This window comes from Cephus cinctus, unplaced genomic scaffold (genome assembly GCF_000341935.2).
Source record: "Cephus cinctus unplaced genomic scaffold, Ccin1 Ccin1_scaffold0087, whole genome shotgun sequence".
In the NCBI taxonomy this organism is placed as follows: Eukaryota; Metazoa; Arthropoda; class Insecta; order Hymenoptera; family Cephidae; genus Cephus; species Cephus cinctus.
In genome coordinates, this window is record NW_014332826.1 from 1,011,928 (window position 1) to 1,035,889 (window position 23,962).

Below are 23,962 nucleotides of genomic sequence, written 5' to 3' on the forward strand. Positions count from 1 at the left end.
CTGAAAATTTTGTAAAATTAGTCCTATGTAAGCCAAGTGGAATGGTCGGATTAGTTAGCAGGTGATCCTATGTTCATGACATAAGAACATGGTTCAATATATTTTTAAGTTTTGAACTATGGTCGTTGACATTTTCCTATACTTTATTAATTATATAATTATAAACATCAGTGATAAAATATGATTAAATCTTGTATGCTTGACGTAACGCTGAAATGTCCAATGATCCATGTTGCTCCAAATTCTTGAATATTGTTTGGAGTACTGTAAAGTCAAAGAATCATTAGAGTTGTAAATTAATAATTTCAATAGTAATTATATACCTTCGTTATCATTGGAGTTCATGAACATGCAGATGATTGAAAAACGACTTAGATGACTTAACGATGTTAAAAATCCGAAAACCAAATTCATATCTTGCGGATCACTGAAGTGTTGTTTCAAACACTGTAAGATGGTACTGAATATATCTCCGTCCAATTTATTTCCTACAACTGTTATCATTTGCTGTGTTTCAAAATTCCATTAGCATAGATTTATGTTTAAAGTACAATATAAGGAAGCCCTTACTTCTTTCAAAATCGTCTGGTGTCACAGATCGCAAGAGTTCAGCATGCATAGACAAATCAGAATCGCCTTTCAATGATTGCCATTTGCGAGTAAATTCATATGGAGATTTTACAATATCCTAAAGTGTAGAAAAGCATAAGTTGAAAAACATCTTTTCATTATTCATATATGGAACTAGTTAACTCAAATGCATGAATTAAAAGCCACAGCAATCAAATTAGTAGAGTAACTTTGCTTTGTGTGTCGGTTCAATAGCTCTGTATAATATAAAATAACCTACCCTAGAAGAATTTTCTTTTGTGCTACTGCCAGGTTTTTCATATTTGATCGCCACTTTGATTTTGTTTGAACTAAGAGGCTCTTGTATTATAGTTTCACTCGAAAGGTTATCTTTTTGTGGTGACCTCTCAAACTGCTTTTTGTTTTTTTTATCTCTCTGCGTTCTTTTCCCAACTTCTTCTATTCTAAGAGGTTTCTTTAATATTTCATTACTATCTCCAAACTTCATTTCATTTTTCTTATTATTTTTATCCATAGTGTCTTTCGTTTTCGAGCTATTCTCCAATATAGGATCAGGATTACACTTTTCGCTTGGTATTTCCTCTATTATAATTCCAGAGAAACTTGACATAGATTTAGTATTGTCCACATTAGTGAAGATGGATATCGGTTTTCCAGTATTAATATCTGAACGATTCTTCATAGTGGTTGAATATGAATCTATAGGAACACAATATTCAGTTTTTATATGAAACAAAAATGGAATATATAAAAGTACCCGGTGTTTTTTGGTACAAAGCAAGTCTGTGTCCGTTTTTTCAAGGATTCATTACTTGTTTTCCGCGCGTTTTCTTCATTTTCCAATTCTAGGCAGTAATTGCTTTTAATATGTGGTCGTGGGTGTAAGTTCTTCGATGGACCAGGCGCTCCATCGCAAAAGCAAATACCGCAATCATTATTTTGTTTCGACGAAATTCCGTAGTTGTAATTATTATGTGTGAGAATTTTAGAATACGGAGACACTTCCGTATTTCCTTTATCGTCACTTTCTTCCTTAATTTTCATTCTGCAAGCAACAAATCCATTTTTGTTCATACCTAAATAATGTACGTCGGATATAAATCTATCAAAATATTTGATATATTACCTCACTCCTTTCGAATCGCATGCTTCTCTTAGTCTGTTGATTGCAGCAATAGCTACTTTATTTACTGGTTCCAATATTAAGACCGCCTCATAGTCTGCCAAAGCCTTTCGCACATAACAGACATAAAGAACATATTTGGTTTAAGAAAAAGCGCAAAATACTGAGATTAAGTTATTTGCATTTTTATGTTTCAGATAAAATACCTGTGATTTCTTTTTTAGATACTCCGAAGCCAGCGCACGACGAAGAAGTGCTTTGATATTCATATACTCCATACAAAGTACTCTGTTACATTCTCTAACTGCATCGTCGTATCTCGACAGTTTAATATCTGGTGTAAAATCATTAAATCCGGTAGATAGCTAATACTTGTTTTTATATAAAGAAAAATCTTAATATAGAGCCTTACAAGTGATTGCTAAATTGTTATAAGCGCTAATGGTAGGTTCTATGTAGATACTGGAATTGTAAAGTCGTAATGCCTCGTCGTAATCGCCAATTTTAAAAGCTTCATTTCCTTTTTCTTTTTCTTGTTCAGCCATTATTTTCAGTTCAGTTTGCGTTAATGACACTGTTATGAAATACCATTAGGTATACTTTAATGTTCTGTACAAAGTAATGAAGCCGTCCCGTTGAAAACTTACATTTATTAATTTCTACTTCCTTGGAGACTTTCCTTGCCCTCTCTTCGGTTTCCTTTTGGCTTTGTTGATCTCTTTTAATTTCAGCTCGTCGGCATTCTTCGTTTAAATCCATGCGAGTCAGTTCAGTATCGACATCATACTTTTCCCATCCCTCATAATCGCATGATGCCAATCGGTTTTCTTTACTAAGTCGTTGCACTGATTGCGTGATTTTCTGATGAATATTGAGTAGTGAATTGTATTAAAGAGAAACATGAAAAAAAAATCATAAGAAAGTTTTGCATTATTATTAATACCAGAAATCGTACCCTTTCCTTTCCTGCAACATTGATTTGTCTGATTGCAGGTTCCGGAATTGGATCATCGGTAATTAATGAAGTTTTTTCAACGTTTAATTCCTTTTCTTTGTGATGCATGTCTCGCGTCCAACTGTCAATATCGTTTTCAATCTCTTCGCGTGTTTCAATCTCCAGCATGTTCCGAATAATTACTGGTTCTTCCACACGTAAGACTTTACTGTCAGGCTTCACTAATGCAAGTCTCTCTTCTGCGTGCTTTGTTAAGTCTGGATAAACACCTTCCTCACCGGATCTACGTGATTCAATAATATAATAAAATATTAAGAGCATATGTAATATGGAGGGTGTATACTTGCCTCAGTACTAAAGTTATCCGCTCCAATTCTTTATCATTTACGCACGCCGAAATGTATTCGTAAGAAAGGTGTTCTACAGGAATGTCAAAGCGCTCTAGTAACGATTTCTTTTCATTTTTGTTCGATGTTGAAACGTAGCCACTATTTTCGTTGCTCATGATCAATGAAAATATTCAGCAAATCCACCTTGGATGCTAGTTTTATAACCCGATTCTTTTTTCGGATTTTGATTACAAGCGTTGCTATGGATACGCGTATATCACCTGACATCTACTATCCAATGTGAAGCTTCCATGTCAAATTAGAAACACTAAAACCCTACCGTTTAATCTTATACAGGGTTATTCTGGAAGCTTGCAGAACTTTAAAGGTTGTTCTACCATAGAAATCAGTTGGATGGGCTAATCTCAATTATTACAATACCTCTGAATAACACTTTATAATCCTTGAAACCTTCTTTATTTAAAAAATTCGTCGGAGATAAATTGTAAAAATATTCACACATGGTCTTGCAGTATAGCCAGTAATTTTGTCATTATGATCTTCGATAAACATTTTTTAATAATCTATGGTGGGATATATTTATTATATCATTTTTTTCGCTTCTACATCCTATTAGTATTGAGAATATATAATGTTTAATTCAGGAAAGATTCTATAATCGTAAACAATTGCTAAGTTGCACTGTGTACGCATTTTGCAGATGCATGTGCACGTTCCTTGGATAACACAGAATATCAGTGCATAGACTGCAGGTTCTGAATGCCTTGAGCTGCTGCCATCTAGAGGAACTTCTACAAAACATAGAAGCTTTATGCAATACAAAAGTTAAGTAAAACAGTTTTGTAGAATAAAACACGGAAAATGTCTAAGTTATCATTTGTCTGAACCCTTAAATCTCGATTCAGGAATTTTCACTGATCACCGTTTCACAAAACACGGATGTTCTCTATATCCTCCATATCATAGTGCGTTCAGAAACGTCACTCGGGGTGATTTTGACATATTGTGCGTTTTTTAATTAGCATTATTACAAGGGAATAAAGGATAGTAGAGTATATTCTAATGACATGTTTTATTATATCCACGATAAGTACAATGTTTTCATTGCTCGTATAGCAATTCCAAGAATTCATTAGTGAAATTTACCCCATGATACACTTTTCCGTTAAACCGTGAATATTAATTTAATTCTTAGAATCACAGTGTCATATATATGCAATCCTTTTTCTTATTCAATTTTTCAGTAATTTATCATAGATTTCTTGAAAATAGGTTTGGTTTTTTGTTTAGGTTTCGTAAAACTTTAATTTAACATTTCTTAACAATTTTGGTCCAAACTTGTATATTTATTTTATTTATAAAGAGTCTACTGTTACAAAAGGTACTTTTTTGACGTGTAATTCTACTCTTGAAAAACTATTGAACGAAAATATGTAATTACCTTTTTAACGTGTTCAGAACATTATAGTTTACAAAATATATTTTTTTGCAAAATTGTTGGCACGTCTATCTTTTTGTTAGACACAATTTATTTTCAAAAAATTCAAATTGTATTAATAGAATAAAAATCTATTTGATTTCTAAAACGCAATGTCTCGTATTTTTTTTTTAAATTATAAATTTAAATTTCGAAAAACTGATGCCACTTTCATAATTAGCTACCTCAACAATCCATAAGTAATAAGTGTCAAGCGAATCTAAAGAATTATCAAACCTTACGGTCGTCCTTTTAGATTTACTATGTTGTATTTTACCATTTTGACCTCAGATTCGCTACCAGCAGCCCCCAAAATATAGAGGATTATATAGAATATGTGAATTACTCTTATGATTAAACTGTGTCACTCAAAGGGATGATTGAATACGAGCTATTGTGCGCACAAGGCACTTTTCCTCGTAGGTAAAAGCTGCATTGACATGCAATCCTTAAGATTCGAGTTCTTAAAAAATTAATGGCAGTGTTTTAAAAAGATACATAGGTTTTAAAAATTATATCAATAACACATGGCCATTTGATATTTTTCCAGAAGTTATTCCGTATTAAATTATCGATCGGATGTTAAAAAAGAACAAGAACAATTATATATCCCTTTAATTCTAGGCTGTAGGAGACATTTTATCCCACACCGTCGCCGCGAATGCAACCATGCACGTATTTACATGTGCATTGGACTCGCCGTTAACACAACAAACACTTTGTAGTGTAGAGCAGACTTGCGAGTAAAGCCGGTGTAGCCGGTAGTGCATATTAGACAGAGCGCGCGCTCGAATACGAACATTCGCCGGTGAGCGCTCAACGAGAGTGGAGCGATTATTGCTTCACTGAGACGATCCGTACTCGTGAAGCCTTTTAAACTTACGGCAAAGTTTCGCGAGACTATCTTTCCCATATTCCCAAGTTTGAGATAACAATAAACTGAGTGTATTTCGCGATATCGATAATCTCAAGGTGTGGTATTGTCAGACAAAAGCAACCGTTATAATATTTTAAAGAAATGGAAGGATTTCTGTGATATGCGAGTCTATTGGTGCATTTTTCTGCTGTGTACAATTGTTCCGATTCGGAAAATCGGGAGAATTTGAAGAGTGATACATAAATGTATTAGCTCCAAGAGGTGAAAACTGTTATGTGATTAACTCGCAATAAGGAAATTGTCGAGCTGCCGGAAGCTCGTTGTCGAGAGATCGCTTTGAAGGTAAGTCTTCTTCGTTTGTAGTTTACGAGCGAGCAATTGAACAGTTGGAGGATACGAGAGACTCAATGACGTATGGTACTTTTTAATTATATACGTGATTAATAATTATTTTCATAAAATTATAAGTTTAATTCACTTGATAAATATCAGTACCTAAATTATTAAATGCTAACAAGCGTTCTTTTTCGTTGCTCTGACACTATAGTATCAAAGGCTTGGTATTTCATATTTATCAAAACTATTGTACGCATCTGGGTTTCCGGTATATGAAGGGCCAATGATTTTTCATACAAGAGTCTCGCGGAGAAATGTTGACTGCTCGTTCCGCATATATGCGTATAACCGGACATACTTTGTAATAAATAAGCGATGCTATTAATACGTCGCCATGCTCCGTTTCTCTTCGGTTTACCAACCTCATTCAGACGATCGCACGTGCTTTGTAAAATTCCCTAAGAAATTCCAAAAAAAGGATCGAAATTTCATATCTACTTGCATTAACTGTCAAAAAATATATTTTTTAATACTAAAAGCTATTATTTGCCATCATAATATATAACTGTTTATATCCTAGCAAAATCCTTGAACTTGAAACCGTGTTACGATCGCGAAAGGCCAAACACTATGTCTTTATCCCATATGCAAGGACAGGCTTTCCAAGTCGGCAAGATATATCACGATATGCGGAAGATCGCGGTAAATCGAAGGGAGCCGGCGCCATGGCGCGGAGCGAAGCCCCTGAATGGAACTAGTAAAGTGACATTTCTGAAATTATTATTGCCAGCGTTACCGGCGTGTCCGTCTTGGCTCCCTCCATTGCTGTCTCGCGTGTCAACGTGCCAGTGCATCTGCTGCTCTCCTCCGTCAGCACCACCTATACCACCATCGCCGCACTAACATCACTTTACCATCAGCATCGGTAACGCCACCACTACGATGATCATTCTCCTGTCTGCAGTCTTGAAGGCAGCCTGTGGGATGCAGAGAAAGTGAAGCAGCTTAGTGAAGTACAGTTCAGTGAAGAGAGCGAACTCAAAGAGTTAGTCTGGACTGGCGCCTCTCGCGACTTCGACAGCAGGATACGTGCTAAATATACTTCAGGCAACCAGTTTCCGTTGCTCCTGGAAAAGTTGCCAAACGTCCTGGATTTTCGATATTAATTAGGATCAATTGCTAAAGTACAAAGAAAGGATTAAAATAGGAGTTAATCGTGTGTTGATATATGGGACTCTAAACGGACCCGCGATCATCTGGACGCTTCGCACGTTTAGAATTCCTCCTTCGTGTCACGAGCCAACTTACGCAATAGTGTCTTTACGTTTATTGAGTCGTCGAAGCGTGTTGTCCATTTTTTATACGGTCATAAGATATAGCTCCTATCTCAGTTACAGTGAATACGCTCTACATTGAATATGGAATAATGGGACTCTGCTTGACTTTTACCATCTTCATTTTAAAACGTATTGTTAAATCACCTTTATATACTCTCTCGTGTAACTGGGATTGCTTATAAGCATTGGAATTGCAAATAAATATCAATGAGTGTTCGAAGACGTAACCGCGAATCGTGTAGTAAAATACTAATCGTGTACGTATCCTCTTGCGCGTTGCCATTCTTGCGAACCTTCCGCAAGTTCGAGAGTGTTGTGTTTATTTCCTATGGGGATATAATAGAAAAAGTAACAGAAAGACGTGAATACTAGAAGCGCCTGTGATTAAAGGAACGTTACGGAGAGAAGAATACGCCGGGAATAAGGAACTTATAATTTAGTTGGGGAGTCGCTTGAAATAATTATAAAGCGGTTGGCAATCGTGACTTCTTTGTCGGGAAGAAAGAGGGTCGGTAATGTCCCCAGTGAGACACCCACAGACACGATCATCCTCGTCGGCATTTTCAAGCAAGGGACACGAAAAATCGTAAGTGTATTCGCAAGTGCGCGTTAAATAGCCTGCGGTCGGATTTCCAGTTGACAGAAACTTTTCTGATCTCTGAACATAACTGGGTCGGCGGCATTTCTCCCTCTCTCTCTTCTTCTCTCTTACTCTATCAATAAATCAGTATAGAACAGAACCATTTTCTATCGTTGCTCAAGTGATTCACGCGAATGTGATAGACGGAACGATTTACCCGGGAGGGTTAAACGTATAAAATAAGCGTCAAACCATAAAACTGATGCGTGAATCGACAAAGGACTCGAAGATATAATGTGCGCGGAAGAATCCAACGACACTTAACAGTCGCATCGCCGGCCGATGACAAACGTCAACAGGATCAGGGTGGTCGTCCTCGGCGGCCCCAGAGTCGGCAAGTCTGGTTAGTATACTTGTACTATGGTACCATATTTTTCTTATTATTATTTGGTAAAACTTCAAAATAGACTCCTCGAAGAATTTCATGTTGAAAAAGTAAACGATCCACAACTAACTTCAAGAAGGAGTCGTATTCTGCAGTTTAGCCTTTTTAATTAGAATTAACACTATCTCGTATAGACGACCTACGGTATCCCTACTTTTTTTTTAATAGAGTACGTACAACGTGTTTGACGTGACGGTTTGGGTCAAAGACCCATTTGAGATCTGATTCGAACAGGGGAATATGTAAATAGCTCTGTGTATCGTATTGTCGATCGTTGAACAAGACGAAAATGACGGAATCTCCTGGCAAAAGGAGTCATTGAACTCTGTCGAGCCACGAGGAAGGATGAAAGACAGAAGAGTCCTCAGATAATAGACGGGACGGTACGAGCTGTTGTATAGGTCGGTTGTTTCTTTCGAAAAATGAGATATTTAGTAGATGCCTTGATGGACGATATATCTATGTATATATCTACGTATAACTTCCATCGAGCGACTCCTTTGTGGTGCAAGGTCGAATTTAATGTAAGGAGTATTGAGACGGACACCCATAGCCTAAGGCGTAATATAGCGTATACATTAACTCGATAAACACACGTTGCTAAAGCGTAGGCAAACGAAAAATGAGTGCGCGTGCAGATGCACTCCAGGTTTATAGTACGCTTGTAATATACTTTTATCTTACGGTATATCAGCATAATCATCGTAAAGGATTTAACTTTATAACTCTATTCACGTGTATTCTCAGTAAGTATTTTTGTATAAAGATTTTTTTCGTTTCTTCGTCATACCGATGCATACTGAATTTTGACTGCAGTACTGCTATACCCAAGTTTTCTTCTACTCGGTGTAAATTCTCACGCGGCTATTTTTCTTCCATAATGGGAACGAGCCGTATCGAAAAAAAAAAATGTATCGTGTACGTCGTAGGAATCCGTAAAAGTCATGGGATCTCTGGTTCTCCCGACTATAATAATAAGGACCTCCGAAGTGGCTATCGAGTATCACAAAGGTGGTATAGTGCTTGGTTAACGTAGTACTTCGAAGTTACCTCGTAGCAGGTAGACAGAGGTAGATGAGGACATCTGATATCCGTATGGAATCTTGCATTAAGACGAAAATTCCGCCGTACTTAATCCTAGCTGGTCTACGTGGGGAACCAGAAGTCCTAGTGAATTTTTAAAAGAATTAAATTGACATGTTACGTCTCGCCTAGTTGTTTCTATGATGGATTACTGGGAATGATAACAAATGTTATATTTCATGATAAACATTTTCATTATTAACAAATTACGAACATTAATTAGTTATTAACAGCTGATTAGAGGGTGGGTGAAAGACAAAAGTAATTTGGGGTTTTCGAATACCCCACGTGGGCCTTTATGAAACGCTTAGAGAAGTCGACCAGTTAGGGTCAACAGTCGGTAGCAAATTCGTCTTATTGTTAGTCTCTTGGAGTATTTTTCGTGTGTCGTTCATATTAATTTCTGCAATTAGCACTGGACCGTAGCAATTATTTTTTGAGTACACAAAGTCTGACCACACGTCTACGCTCACGCGGGCTGTTGATTGGATTATAATTACAGTGCAAATTGGTCGAAATTTATTAAAATACAAAATTTGACGCGCAAAAATACTTTCATAATGCCACACGGGGCAAACTTCATTTTCGTACCCCTCGCTGTCTACTGGCAAGCTAAAAACGGATTTACCCTCAACCCATAGAAGGGTGCTCGAGCTAAGTTTACAAGATTCAAAAACAGTGCAGTATCTGTCAGACCATAGAGTGGGACTATACAAATCAGAGTATTGCAATCGTGTACATAAATATCTTGCTTAGTACGAATGCACAAGATAAGACCGTAGTGACATCTGGATGTGCTTCAAGCCAAACTTTCTAAATCGGTCAATTGAATCCCTAGAACGAGAAAATATAAGTCATGGTGTCCCTCGTGATGAATAATTTGGTAAACGTCCGAGAATATGAATGAACAATAAATTCAATTGCGACAGCGCATCACGTTACTGTTCCAATAACTGTTTTCAATTCGCCGTATTGCACCTCGGCATCCTTCGTTCTCAAGCTGAGCGCAACACACTGGTCTTGCGTAAATATTTATTTACGTCGACGGCAGTCACGAAAGTTTCATTTGTCCAACTCGCGTTACGGGAACGTTACATAATTGTAAATAGTTCTATAAGTTTTGCAACGGACGTCTCCTTGCTCCCCTTGACAAGTTCAGCATATCGATCGACGGGAACGAAAGTGTCAGCCATGTCGGCGCGATGTAAATACGCATCAGCGACATTGGAGTGGCTATTTGCGATAGTCGAAATATGATTATATTGCTCGCGCAATTTATCTCCGTTAGAGCCTATTTGAGGTACAATTGAATGGTCGATAAGGACGTATAAGCTTCTAGCGTTCACCATAAATTCATTTGGGGCTAATGGGGAGGCGTTTTATTGGTCAGCTGCAAAAGTATATTCAGCAAGGAGCACTGACAGTGAAAAGTCGTGAGGAGATTCGTTGCTTCTCGTTCCCGATAATGTACGGTCGTTAAGGAAAGACAGAAATGTTCATTGCTACAATTGGCAGGTTCGTTACTACGTACGATTGGCTCGTCTTATCACTTATAGGGAATTTATGAGGTGAGAATAATTGAAGCGCCGATTAGCTTTTCAATGATTTTATAAGTAGAACCCAGTGACCTCTGGTTCAAGAAGCGTTTCCGGCTAGCAGGTTCTACCTTTGTAACCAGTCGTACTTCCACGGCACGCCGGTTCGAAAGGCCAAAGAACGAAATGAGGTTGCGGCACTGTCGAACCGTTTTAAAAACTTAACGAGTTGTCGTGCGCCTTTAATTATTCTACTAATTAGCGTATTGAGAGAATTCACAGAGTGTGGCGAATATGGTAACGTGAGTGTCTTCTGAGTTCTCCAAGTTCTTTGGGTCGGATTTTACTTCGGACTGGATTTCGCAGACTGCTCAAGAGAAGGAAGCAACAGGAGAGAGCGAGAGTGAGGGATTCGATTATAGATTCTATACTATAAAAAAAGTAATAATAATTAATTAAAATAAAATATTTAATTTGGCGACATGAAAAGTCGTTATTTTTTAATGTTTAAAAGTCCATTTTTATTGAATGAAAAATCTTCTTTTTTTTTAATGCATCAAATATTTTTATTACTCAAAATTAGTCATACGGATTATGTGATACGATTGAAAATGGAATACTATACGCATTACTGAAATATTAAAACTTAAGGCAAAATTTTCATTAATATGAAGGAGAGGAAGATATACACACGATAGCCCGTATTCAGAACTCGCTTTTAGTGCTAATAGCGCGCTTTTAAATATTTTCTTAGTGACTTTTAACTACAAGTGACTCTGTTACTGACTTTAAGAGCGAGTTGTGAATACGGGCTAATGTATACAAAATGTTACATCGTCTTTACTCCGCGCTTATTCTCCGATCTTATTGCCGTCACGTCCCTTGAACTTCCCTTTTCCTCGTCAGTGCTTCTTCTCCGCGTGTCATGTATGGCCGGCATCATCTTCCAAGGTTTTTCCGATAAACTCCTTGACATTGATTAGTACCAAATCTGCCATGAAAAGCACCCGATCGTCGAGGTACAAAGACTCGTTTCTTAAAGCACATAAATGCGTGGGTCTAATACCCATTATAAACAATCAAATACTCCTATATTAATATATACATATATATTTACACGAAGGTGTATATATATATATATATATATATATATATATTGACACCTATATATGCACGAACACATCCTTATGCGGAATGAATCAGTAATTTCTGACGATTTATTATCGCAGCCTGAATTCACCGTTGCCAGAGGCTTCAAGCTTCCTCGGTTACATTGCTTTATTTGAGATACCTTAATGCACCTATAAGAACCAAAAGTCAAACAGGAATACATAAAATGATCGAGTGCCAGGATAAAACTTATTGCAATTGTAATTAAATTAATTATGAGAAAGTTATTACGTGTCGGATGAAAATTACTCCGTCATCATTCATCAGTACGTCGTGTAAAGTGCCCGTAGATTGCCTTGTAAGTTTTCAAAAAATTTTTGTTTTCAAATATCACATCTCTTACACCTTATCGTATAGTGCATAGGACACTTAACGACCGCCCAACAGTCGCAAAACATTGAGAGTCATAAGATCGCATAATTTCACGATGGTAACTTCGACCGCGATCAAAAAGTAAACATCGAGTTTCATAACTGATCTGTGTAAAAAAAAATTGATTAGGTCAGTCAGATGCTTGTGATCCTTCGTACAGTATCGAGAAGGGCAAGTACCATGAGGTATCTAACCTACCATCGCGTGGTGGCCGGCATACCGCGACTTGCAATGGGGATACTCAAAGTACTATCCCTCTATAGATAGATGCCAGATAACAGTGTTGGTAAGAAAATAGTAATTACGAGCACGACCAATCAGTGAAAAAGCATAGCGACCAGCCAAGCGTAACCTCTCGCCAAACGAATTCTTCGCGATATGCGAGGTCTTGTACGTCCCGAAGCCCGATACACATAGCATCGGTTCATTTAGGAGAGACATATATATACGTGTCGTTATGCACAGGTACCTGTAGAATGAAGTTCATAAATTTGTCGCTAGGTTAGCTACGGAGCGTCGACGTATAACAGCCATGGCTACTCCGGTAAGAGAGTGAAGCCTTCGTAAATATCTTTTAAAGCGCAAGGAGCATCGCGCCGTCTACTCGATACAACTTTTTTTATGGTCTGATGAGTGCATCTGGTAGGTAGGTAGGTAGGGAAGTAGATAGGAAGGTTGGTAGGTGGGAGCGGATAGGGAGGTTAGTAGATACTTGTACGTATGGCTGGTAGCTATTACAAGAGTTCCGTTAGACATCGAGAGCGTTGTACGTAACGTCGTGGTTAGTACGTCACATTGAAAATATAGACGGGCAGGTATGCTAATTCACGATCCGATTCGCGCTACTCGATGATTTCTCCGGAAAGACCGTTTTCGCCTCTTCTTCTTCCTCAGCGATTGAGCAACGACTATGTGTATCCATATACTTATTTACGTATATATATATTATGTACACTCGACTGTGGAACGCTCTTCCAAGTCTTTAACGGTATTTCAAGACGTTTGACGTATCTCTCAGGATTTTACTAGTGGACGAACGAAGAATCTCGTGCAGGATTTGCATGAGTTCTCTAGCATCCTGACGTACGTGACAGGACGTGACGATGCGCTAATGGAAAATAAGTTTCCAAGTAGCAAGTAATGGAACCAGTCAGAACCTTAAAGCGATATCTGTCAACAGCGTCCTGTCGTGGGTTAGGACTTATCGTCAGAGGATTCTTGAATTTCATCTCATGCCGATAACTTATAGACCTGGCCAGATCAAACAGCGAGAATAATATTGACCTCGTTAAGATCGGTATAATTTTTGGTGTACCGTTAGGAAAAAAGGAGACTTCCAGATCGTAGCGTAAATTGGCAGGGTTCTCAATACCCAATCAGATTGACCTCCTGGCTGTGCTTATAATAAATTTCATAGACGATCCACTGTTAGATTTATCGCAATCCAGAGTCTTGGTAATATAGGATTTGCTGTATGCTTTATCCTCTCTATATGATACCTGATGATTCTCGTCTTGGGGTAGGAAAAATCATCGCCGAATGGATAAACACCTGCCGGGCACTCGCAATCGGATCGAGTCTCTATTTTTGAGGTGTTAGAATGTTACGGTATGTAATTACGGATCGATAAGGGAACGTGGTGGTGCAATCGTGGCGCGCCAAATTGCAGGGTTCAATCTGAACGCGGTGCGGCGCTCGCGAAGAAGCGTGTGCGGTGCAGCATGGAGAGATTCCTCGTGCAGCTATACGTGCATAAGATAGGACTGGCAGCTCGTCGACAGGAGGTGGACCCTTTGGCCAATATTTTTATACTACATAATCATAGTTCGTACGAGTTTCCAAGCCTATTCAATGGGTAACTCTATGCCTCATCACGAGAATACTTACCCGCGAAATTTGAATATTTAGGTCGAACAGAAAAATTGTATTTAATGTTAACTTCAGTGTCTCGTACTACTAGACTGCTGAGTCTTCGTATATAATTACGTAGAAAAGCTCAACGCTGCTTACACTATAGCATCTGCACTGTGTTACTGAGGTTCTTACGTATGAGTATTACGACACAATACTAATTGAATCTCTTAACTTTATTATTATGAGATCGGTTCTGATTATCCGGCGCTCTTACAATAGATTTGTATGTATACAAGATTCTGTGGGCCGTCAGTATCGAAATAGTAGCGTCTTTTATTATACGTCGTGTAGTATCAAAGCTACTCTTGTCAATTCTAGCCATGACTTTAGGATTCCAAATTTTTTATGACAAAGTGAAAATGAACAGGCGATTATATATGTATATATGTGTATACTGAGTTGACTGGTTCATGTAAATTTAACGAAATCGTAAAGAGAGCCCATTAACCGCTGAATTTGCCGCGAGATGAGGTAAGTTAACGAGGTGCAAATGAATAACGCATGCAAATCCAAGTACTTTCTAACGGCTGCGACTACCTGTCAAATTTATCGATAGCAATTAGCAATCGGAGACGGGAAAAGCGTGCTAATTATTCATGATATACCATCAGCCTCTTCAGCACGTAGTCGGTAGCGTTAACAGGTGTTTTCGTGCTGGTAGCACGCGATCTGCTGTATTACGAAGAAAGCAGCACATATATGTACACGGTAGGCAGCCCGTAACGAGGGTTCTATAGGAATCGGAATATAATAATAATAAACGACGATAGATTATTTTCGAGTGATTAATTGAATTCATCTTGGATACATTCGGTTAGGGTTACTTCATTAACCAGATACATTTATGATCCTCTTTCACGGATCCTCAAGTACTCAGGCGTTTCGTTATCGAACTAATCGGAAGATCCTTACTGCGTAATCGAGACGCAAAGGTACAAATATTAATTTGTTCTTCGTTTCATTGGTATAATTTTTTTCTTTTTTTTTGTTACAGCCGTAGTCGTGCGATACCTCACGCGACGTTATATAGGCGAATACAGCTCTACCAGTGGTAAGTAGTTTTAGTGTTTTTATATTTTTGCCATTTTTATTTATCTCATGTGCATCTTCAACCCTCGTCCTCAATTGTATCCGAAAATTCTACCTTAACGATTACTCAATTTTCCGATCAAATTGCAGTCTTGCTAAAAGTAGTTTTTGTATATTGATCTCATCTCGATGCTCGAGCCTTTTGTTTTTTTTCTTGGTACTCCTAAAATTGGTAAATCCTAAAATTTGAACTTTACAAGCTGATTTGAATTAGCAGTGGATAAGATAGTTTTTATATTGTCAAAAGAGCCAATTAGCAGGTTATCGTAGAAGCTTTTTTTCTTGTAAGCCTTACTTTGTAGCATCGAACTATGAAAATTCGTGGGTTTACGTGGCTATCGTAAAATTTGGAGCGTGACCTTCGCAGGATTTATTATCGCAGCGGTGGTAGAGGAACAATGGAAGGAGAGCAGAGCCAGAAAGAAAATGGGTATAAATAAAGGTAAAAAGACACGAGCAGAAGAAACTTCAGAAGAACTGGATGCGTACAGATACTATGAGACTGCGGTTTCTTGCCGTGAAATACGGTAGGATAATCAAATCGAGACTCATCAGCGGCGATTAGACGTTTCTCCGGCGTGAAAGGGTCTCGCGAGTGGCGTATCCCGATGAAAAATAATGGAACCCTTCTACGCTTTTATTTTATTATTTCTCATTCCTCGTTCTATGCCTGGAATTATACTTGAACGCTTTCTTTGCATCTGTAAGGTTTTCCACGTTGTCGGTCTTCTTTTTTGGATGCAAGTTACATGCACACGGTACACGGTAGATGGAAGAATCATTACGTAGCTAAGAATGTTAAGAAATTGATAAATTTATTTTGAATATTTGACGTAAACGATTAACACAATATCATTGAGTTTTTGGTAAATTATCGAAGAAAAAGGAAGCGTTGATATTTTCAAAAAATAAATATAGGTCACTGATGCTTTACAAAAGATTATTTGATATCGAAGATTGGGTTTCCTCGAACTCGTACCAACAAACGTATCTCGCTGAATGAGTGATATACAGAAAAAAAACCGCCAGAGATGCTTACTGCTGTACGATGATTCGAGGAGAGATATTAATTTTCCGATTAACGACGCTAAAATAAAATATTTATATGCGAACGACAAGGAGTATAAAAAATCGCGTGCGTTTCCTCCGCGTGTCATTTCCAATTCTTGGAAGACCGGTAACCCAGGCTACCATATATAATATTATCTAGTCTCCACGTACCAAGTTCTAGTTTCCTTAAGGCTAAGTAGTCGGGATCGTGTTAGCGGCGTACGGCCAGTCAGGAAGATGCGTAGCCACGCATGTCCATAAGGGGTAAAAACAACGAGGTGCCCAGAAAAATTCCATCGGGCCACCCGTGTATTGTCTCCTACATCCACGATGGAGAATCTAGGCTATTCGATCCCATGTTTTCCAATATTTTTTTCTTTTCAAATCCTGTCCTATTTTTATCACCTCTCACCTCTTCCCGCATCAATTCCTCGCACGATTGTTCCATTGGAAGAGCGTAGAGATTATACGTGGCGCACGCATGCGTTTCACGCGATAGGCGATTCGCCCAAGTCCAAGAGCGAACATCGTTTGGCTATGGTGGGTGGCTTTCTAACGGATGCAGATACATCCTAGGCAACGCTCCGAGGGCGGAGATTTAAAGAGTCGATATGAAACAGAGCCCGGAGGAAGGCCCGCAGAATGTAGAATGCAGAATGCAGATCTCTCTCATAACTCATGCGGGGGCTACCTTGCCATAATAATTGCTACACGCCTGTGGATATACAAAGCCCAGCGGTGTGTAGACGATAACCACGCGAGACCCTCTATTCTTATACTTGGAAAACAGGTGCCCGTCGCCGATTTATGATATGACACTGCTCGTTATAGAAACGTCGAGAATCGGACGCGATAAAACATAGTTTCATATGATTTGCTCGTTTCTTATTCGACAATGCAACTCATTGTGGTCTTGGGAAGGAATCAAAGGAGTGAATCGGATACGTGTCTTTCTAGATCGTAGATAACTATCTTTGCACGGATTTACACGGATGAACGTCAATTTGACGTATTGCTTATTTATATTAATGGGGATTCGAGTTATTTGCGAAGGTGGACGACACCGTAGGGTGTTGGGAATTTCATGGCTCAAGAACGCCTATTAATTGATCTCTCGTAAAGATTACACATAATAGCTCTTGTACGTAGCCAGGATGTTGGTAATCTTGCGTGGCCAAGATATTACCGGGGCGTAATAGCTTAATCAATTTTCAATGTTAAAAGCGGGAAATATTTGAATCTGCTTTTTTTTTTTCTTTTCTTTTTCTCGTGAGAAGAATCCGTAACAGGCCACGAGGATACTGGACACTTATAAAGGATTGACCGTGTGATACGAAAAATAAAAAAATAATATAATAATAATTCATATGCTTCGTAAGATGAAGCTTGATATCCTTTCGTACTGCTTTTGGTTTTTTTTTTTTTTTCTATAATCCTTTCCATACTTCTCACGTTTGGTCCATACGTAGATTTAAATGGTAGCACGTGAGTATGGTATACTTTCGTCATACATACTTTTTCCGATAAATTTTATAGCTTTTCCTCGTTGTATGCATGTACACTGTCTGCCCATACTTTATTCGTATCTTTTTCCCAGCTGGTAAACATAGTAAGACTACCAGTTGTATACGATTTTTAATTTACAATATCTCGTATTTACCGAGGGATCAATTTGCTGATTATTTTTCTAAAAATGAACGAAACTATTTTTCATTTCACGTGGAGCTTTTTGTCGTCTCTCGTATACGATTCTCTTGGTAATTGAGGAAAAGACGAGCAAATAGTGAAACGCGATCTCCCTGATTACGCAAAGTTGCAGTTCTCTGCTCTCCACGTCTATACTTAGTTCGCCAGTAGACGAAGGATCGGATCTTTCCATCTCCGCGACCGAGCATAATGCCCAGGGTGGACAGGACTATTATTATTTCGATCCCGATTAACAATGCAAATTTCTCCCATCTCCACTTACTGCGTGGAATAACTCTAGGTAATGATTTAGAAAGCGAACTTTGCATTGTGACGCGATTGCCCGAGCGACCGGTGCGCCATCTGCGTTGTGACGAGGATCCAAGAAAAGGCAATAAATTGTCAGCATCGTACTAACGTACCGGATGAAAATTCTCTAGGAAATAATCCAAAGGATAATACTCGGCTGAAATTGCCCGCAAGTGCTCCGACTGCAACAACGGGAGTAACTGCGTTAACGATTTTCGAAATTGCCGCGTAAAGTTTCACAGGCAAAACGCACTTTCACTGGGTATAATTTTTCGGAAAACTCATCCCCAATGATGGGTATTGAAAGTTATTGGATCGGTATCTGCGAGGATACCGATTGTTAGTCGGGAAAGTATCCGGAGACTCTTGAATTAGTAACAGTTACGTCACGCCTCAACGACGGCTTACCACGATGTCCATTTAGGCATTGCGATTCTCGCTCGAAGATACCGATCACTCGTGTGATTCCTGTTCATTAGTAAGTCCGTTCAGGAACGGCGTTCCGTGCAGTGCGTAATCTGCGCTATCCGCTTAGGGAATGTTATTTTTAAAGATCGTTAAATAAAATGGCGCGGATAGGCGCGAGCGCGCATGCGCACGAGAGAGGGGACGATTAGGCCCTGTATTCGTTAACGATTGCACTCATTGAGATACAGTCCTCGTTAAGGGACGGGTTTTTGTATTTTTCATATAATTCTTTTAACACTCTTTCTCTTAAGGAGTATCGAGATATATATATTGATAATTCAAGGATCGATTAATTTTGTGAACGTCGAGGGACGTATGTATATTATATAATCTTTTCAAGATACTTCACTATGCCATATACTGTATGCCGCGACTATTGTACGAAAGTCCAACAGATTAGAATTTGACGGGAAAGAGGGTTAAAGTTCGAATTATGTATTTCTATTGGCAAAGGAACTTTCTACTTGTGGATTATTATTGTTCGCAGCAATAAAATTTTCTTCGAGCGTAACGGAATTATACGCTGAATTTATTTATTTCGTTTCTTTTTTATGCTTCGATTCGAGCGCCTTTACCATCTGGCCTATCGTGGTTCTATGCTCGTTAAGGGTAGGTGCTGTATACGGTTTTATTAACTTCCGCATTGGTTGAATTTTGCTTTCGAAGTTACAGTGAGGTCGATCGAAAGTGTTAAGAAGCCGTTTCAATTAAATTTTCTCAGTGATGGAAGATGCTGTAAAATTATTTATATCGGTATCAGTATCAAGAAGCGGTACGAATTAATCCAGAGTCTGATGTCAGCTGTTTAAATATGTACATTCGCCTGTTTTACTTTTATATTTATTATTACACGCGATTCTATTCATCAGGCTGTACTTGTGTGTAATATGAAAATCAAGGTAAAAAGCAGAAGTAGAAGAGGCTCTCGATATATCAGGGTTCTCACGGGACAGCATAAATCATAAACGTGAACGCTGTACGCAGCGAAAGTTGTTATTGTACGATAGAGCGTAATGACAGAGCGGTCCCGGTCGCTGGAACGATAGCGCGTCCAATTCAAATTGTCCTATCTAGTTTAGTACTTTCACACTTGCATCTATTACCTAGCTACTTAAAGCTACCTACTGATAGTTCCGACTCGTCTAATGGAATTAATGTACGACTACTTTTCCATCCCGTAGGACTAAGGGTATTCGCGTATTTTCTTCTTAGATGTTGCACACGATCGATCCTACTGAGATCATGCAGGTTCAGATCCAGCCGCAGGTCGTGCGATAGTTCTGAATAACCGTATATATCTATATACATGTATAATTTGTAGTGTCTCGTCGTCTATAATTTTGTTTTAATAAATATGAAAAAAAAAGTTTAAAAAATTTTTATCTCTCGTACGAAGTTTTGCGCGACTCCGTCGATAACCACAAAAGAATTCCAAGTATTTGGATGACCCTCGTTATTCCAGTTCTCTAGCAAGTACTCGGTCCTCTGTGCCGGATGATTATACCGAGACACGAAGTACGTGCTTCTGACCGTGACTCGTAATCGTACCGCATATTCATATATGTCTTTAGGTACGTAGGTAGGTACCTGCCTCGTCCCAATTTCCATGGCGCACGTAAGTCATTAAGGAGGCGAAGAGTTTTCGCGCGATATCCTGCATGACCCTCGAGCGTTTAAGCAATTTACATGTTACACGCACATCGCTGCCCACGGAGTCTGTAAACTGTTGCGTATGGGTAGTTAAATGTATATATATATATATATATATATGGCTGCAGCCTGGACCGTCGCTCCGTAAGTAGGTATTTGTATGTACTCTCGTAGGTATGCCATACGCGATATAAACGATTGCCGGTACTGCGAGGACCCGTGAGGACCAAAGTATTGTTGGATGCTGGCATGATGGAAGGAGAGAAGTAACGTAGAGGAACGACCCGAATTCGATTAAAATTCAAGGACAAGGTGCAAGCTGACGTATCGAGACACTTCTGGGTGGAGAAGCCTTGCATCTCATTGGGCGACTGGCCGAGCTCGTGTCCTCGTTAAAAGATCAATTTGGCACCACTGACGGAGAGTGCGGAGGAGTGCAGCGTCACGTGGCTGCATTGTTTTGATAAAATGTACCAGTACCGCAACGACGGCCTCCGGCCAGAATTTATGTCGTATTATTACGAACAGTCGGCGAGCAACACGCCCTTGCCGTGTCGTGTATCTGTCCTTTCTTACTTTTCTCTTTTTCTCTCTTTCTCTTCGATGACCGCACTCCGTTTCCCCTTGCAGTCCTGAGACTCCTCTCTTGCTCTTGTGTTACTCTTCTTGCTCCTCCGCTACGTCTTTCTTCCTGCTCGAGTCTTCCTCCTCTTCTCATATTCCTATTCCATTTTTCTGGCTCAAGCGCCGACTCACTCGTCGCATTCACTTCCTGTACTGTCAATCTGTCACTTCACTCGGGACAATTTTTAGGTTAAGTTCGGGGAAGTAATCACTCTTATCGTTTATTCGCGGTCCCTTTATCAGTGTTCGGACTTCATATTTTGGCAACCACAATTGATTGACAGTTATCAGTTTCACGTGTACATATCACAAGTAGCTGACTTTTCATTTGACACTGTCACTTCAATGCCGTTTTATTTGTTGCAGATTTTCTTTACCGACACAGCGTCACCATCGATAATGTCACAACCGAGGTAGAGATACTGGATACTTCCAGGTGCGAGGTGAGTTTCTACTACGACTAGGATAAGAACTTGTTGCATCACGGAAAGCCTGTGCCTTCCACTTGTACAGTAATATCGATAGCCGTGAAAGGTCTGTATCCATCTATCGCGCTTAATAGATTCCTTTATCAGATAATCAATGGGGAATGATTATTAAAAAACTTTAGAAGCTCTTGAACGGCTATTGTGACCTCCTCGATAAAGATCCCTCGAGTGATCTGTATAGCGTTGTAACACCATAGCGACTCCCTGCTCGATTAGACATCCGACCAAGGGCCCCGCTAAATATCTTCTTTGAACGGACCCCGGAGGTATAACCAATGCACGTCCGTCATACGTCGACCGTGGCGAAATAATGAACCAACACGATGCTGCGCATTGGCTGCAATTCTTGTTATCCAGTCACAATACATCCGTTGAATACGTTAGCACCCTCTGATGTCCACACAACAAGGACGAGTCGGGCCTCGTCACGCTGGGACCCCTTAACGGGGACTGTGCAGGCTATGGTATCGTCTCTGCTCGTATGAGCTTTCTTCTATGGGCTGTATATACACTGTGTATTGTACAACTGGACGACAGAAACTCTATGGTATAAATACTGGTGTAGGCATCTACGTTGTTACATAGCAATGTCCACGTTCTAGTATTGTACAACGTTCAGCAGGTATACGTACGCCAGATGCACGGGTCCAGCACCCTTTACTTCGTAGCGGGTATATGTATGCCATCAACACCTTTTTACGCGTCAAGCCGGCGGCTGTAAACACAACTATTTTTACTTTTATCCTCGGCGATGATGAAGCGTGATGCGTTTTTCTCGGTCTTGGCGCCGCGATGCCCACCGCTGTCAGAATGAGGAATCACGTTGTTATGCTGCGCACGAATCTCCTGATGAAGCGTGCCCGGTTCACGTCACACCCTTGGTCATCGGCCTTTCCAGACCTTCGGGTCCTGCGACTCCTAGAGGATCCTGGGATCTTGGTGCACTTTCTATGGGGTTTTCATCAAATTCTGCACCAGCGGTGTTACCAGGGTGTCGGCCGTTGACAAAGTGCCCGTTAGGCTTTGTCGGCTTCTACGGAGTGCTTTCTATTAGTCTCGTAGGGAAAGTTGATGTGTCCGAGGAATATCAATGGGGAACTTTTTACAGGCGTTGATCGACCCTGTAATCGTAGACTCGTACGGATTAAGCAATGTCGGCTAATCTACAATGTCTTTTAGATGCGTGCTTTGCTATACGTTCACGTATTCGGGCTTACCCGTATTCCAATTTTTATCAATTGGCATTCCATGCGAATACATGGCTAACAGCGACCCATACTGTTTTCTTATTCTTACGATCGCCTTTTTAAAGACACTCATTGAACGGAATTGCAAAAATTTTTTACATCGAAATAAATTAGCAAAATTTGAATTTCTCATACTTTTCACAATTTCTTTTAGACTGCCAGAAATGCTAACTGGATGTGATATTAATTTCTCGTACCGTCGTCGTCTATGGGATTCATAAGTCATCACCTTGGTCGTACAGCCATGTATACTTTCCTTAGCTGATCCCGGCGTAATCAAAAGGTCACTCGTCTTGATGATAGGGGCGGGTCAGGGTATGGCAATCATGACCGGGAATCAAACTACCGTTTCAACCTGTCAATCAAGTGTTCCCGGCTAGTTTGCTAATTCATGAGAAGTATATCAATAGGGACGTGATTGACGCACAACCTCCCAATTACCTACAGCCGCTTTTATAGAGTTTATCCAGGGAGGGCCAAAGGATTCAGTCATCAATTTTTCATGCCTGCACAATGGGTCGCCTAAACATTGTTATATCTTACCCCTCTTATTTTGTTTTTCTGATCTCATGAAAATAATTTCTTTGGCCCTGAACGGTGTCGACAAATGCTCAGTGGATTCCGTGTTCAAAAAAATCGAGTGGCTGAGCTTGTACGAGGATCTACGAATGAAACAGCTTCTTACCGACACGAGGACCCACTCTTCTCCTTATAAATCCAATCCTTGATGATTTTTCGACGTAGGAGCCTAGATCTTCCAAGAATCAATATATCGTCCACATTTTTTTGGATGATTTCGATTTTCCCGCCAAGAAAATAATCCTGCATCGGATACGGATGTCCATCGCCGTATCTAATCCGTGAAATTACGGATATGAAAATTTTTTTTCCTGACTGTACACGGTTCAGGTCCGTTTACGGTTTTTCCGTCGTTCTACCATTAGCGCGTTCATAGTTCATAGGAATCGGTGAATATTTCAGTGAGATATTCTTGAGAAACAAAACCTTAATGTCTTAACGGTTAGCCGTCCCCGTGGTGGCCACTTGGTCACCCGTGCCAACCATTCGTTTCTTGGAATGCACGCAGCAACATTATCTTGCGTTTTCCTTTCCTCCTTTTTATTTCTCCTCTTCTTGCTCTCTTCAACTTCCACAAAAACCAGTTGTAAGATGAGCTTTGTGCGCGCAACAGGTAATTTCACCCAC

The 23,962-nt window shown here is 39.5% G+C and overlaps 2 protein-coding genes across 2 annotated transcripts in view; one reads left to right on the forward strand and one right to left on the reverse strand.

Moving 5' to 3' along the window:
* Positions 1–300: 300 nt before the first annotated feature.
* Positions 301–3,174, reverse strand: LOC107272787 (sperm-associated antigen 1). The gene is made up of 9 exons (XM_025089487.1): positions 3,017–3,174; positions 2,670–2,952; positions 2,362–2,575; positions 2,127–2,288; positions 1,921–2,048; positions 1,718–1,821; positions 1,404–1,636; positions 851–1,290; positions 301–688 (listed from the first exon to the last, which is right to left on the reverse strand). Exons 1-9 carry the CDS (start codon positions 3,172–3,174, stop codon positions 515–517), a joined length of 1,896 nt encoding a protein of 631 aa, XP_024945255.1. The 3' UTR covers positions 301–514.
* A 2,070-nt stretch (positions 3,175–5,244) lies between these two features.
* Positions 5,245–23,962, forward strand: part of LOC107273204 (ras-related and estrogen-regulated growth inhibitor) — a 34,018-nt gene continuing 15,300 nt past the window's right edge. The window contains exons 1-4 of the mRNA XM_015751147.2: positions 5,245–5,715; positions 6,500–8,029; positions 15,140–15,196; positions 21,388–21,464. Of these exons, the coding sequence (XP_015606633.1) occupies positions 7,969–8,029; positions 15,140–15,196; positions 21,388–21,464 (195 nt within the window). The 5' untranslated portion in view covers positions 5,245–5,715; positions 6,500–7,968. The remainder of the gene's footprint in view (positions 5,716–6,499; positions 8,030–15,139; positions 15,197–21,387; positions 21,465–23,962) is intronic.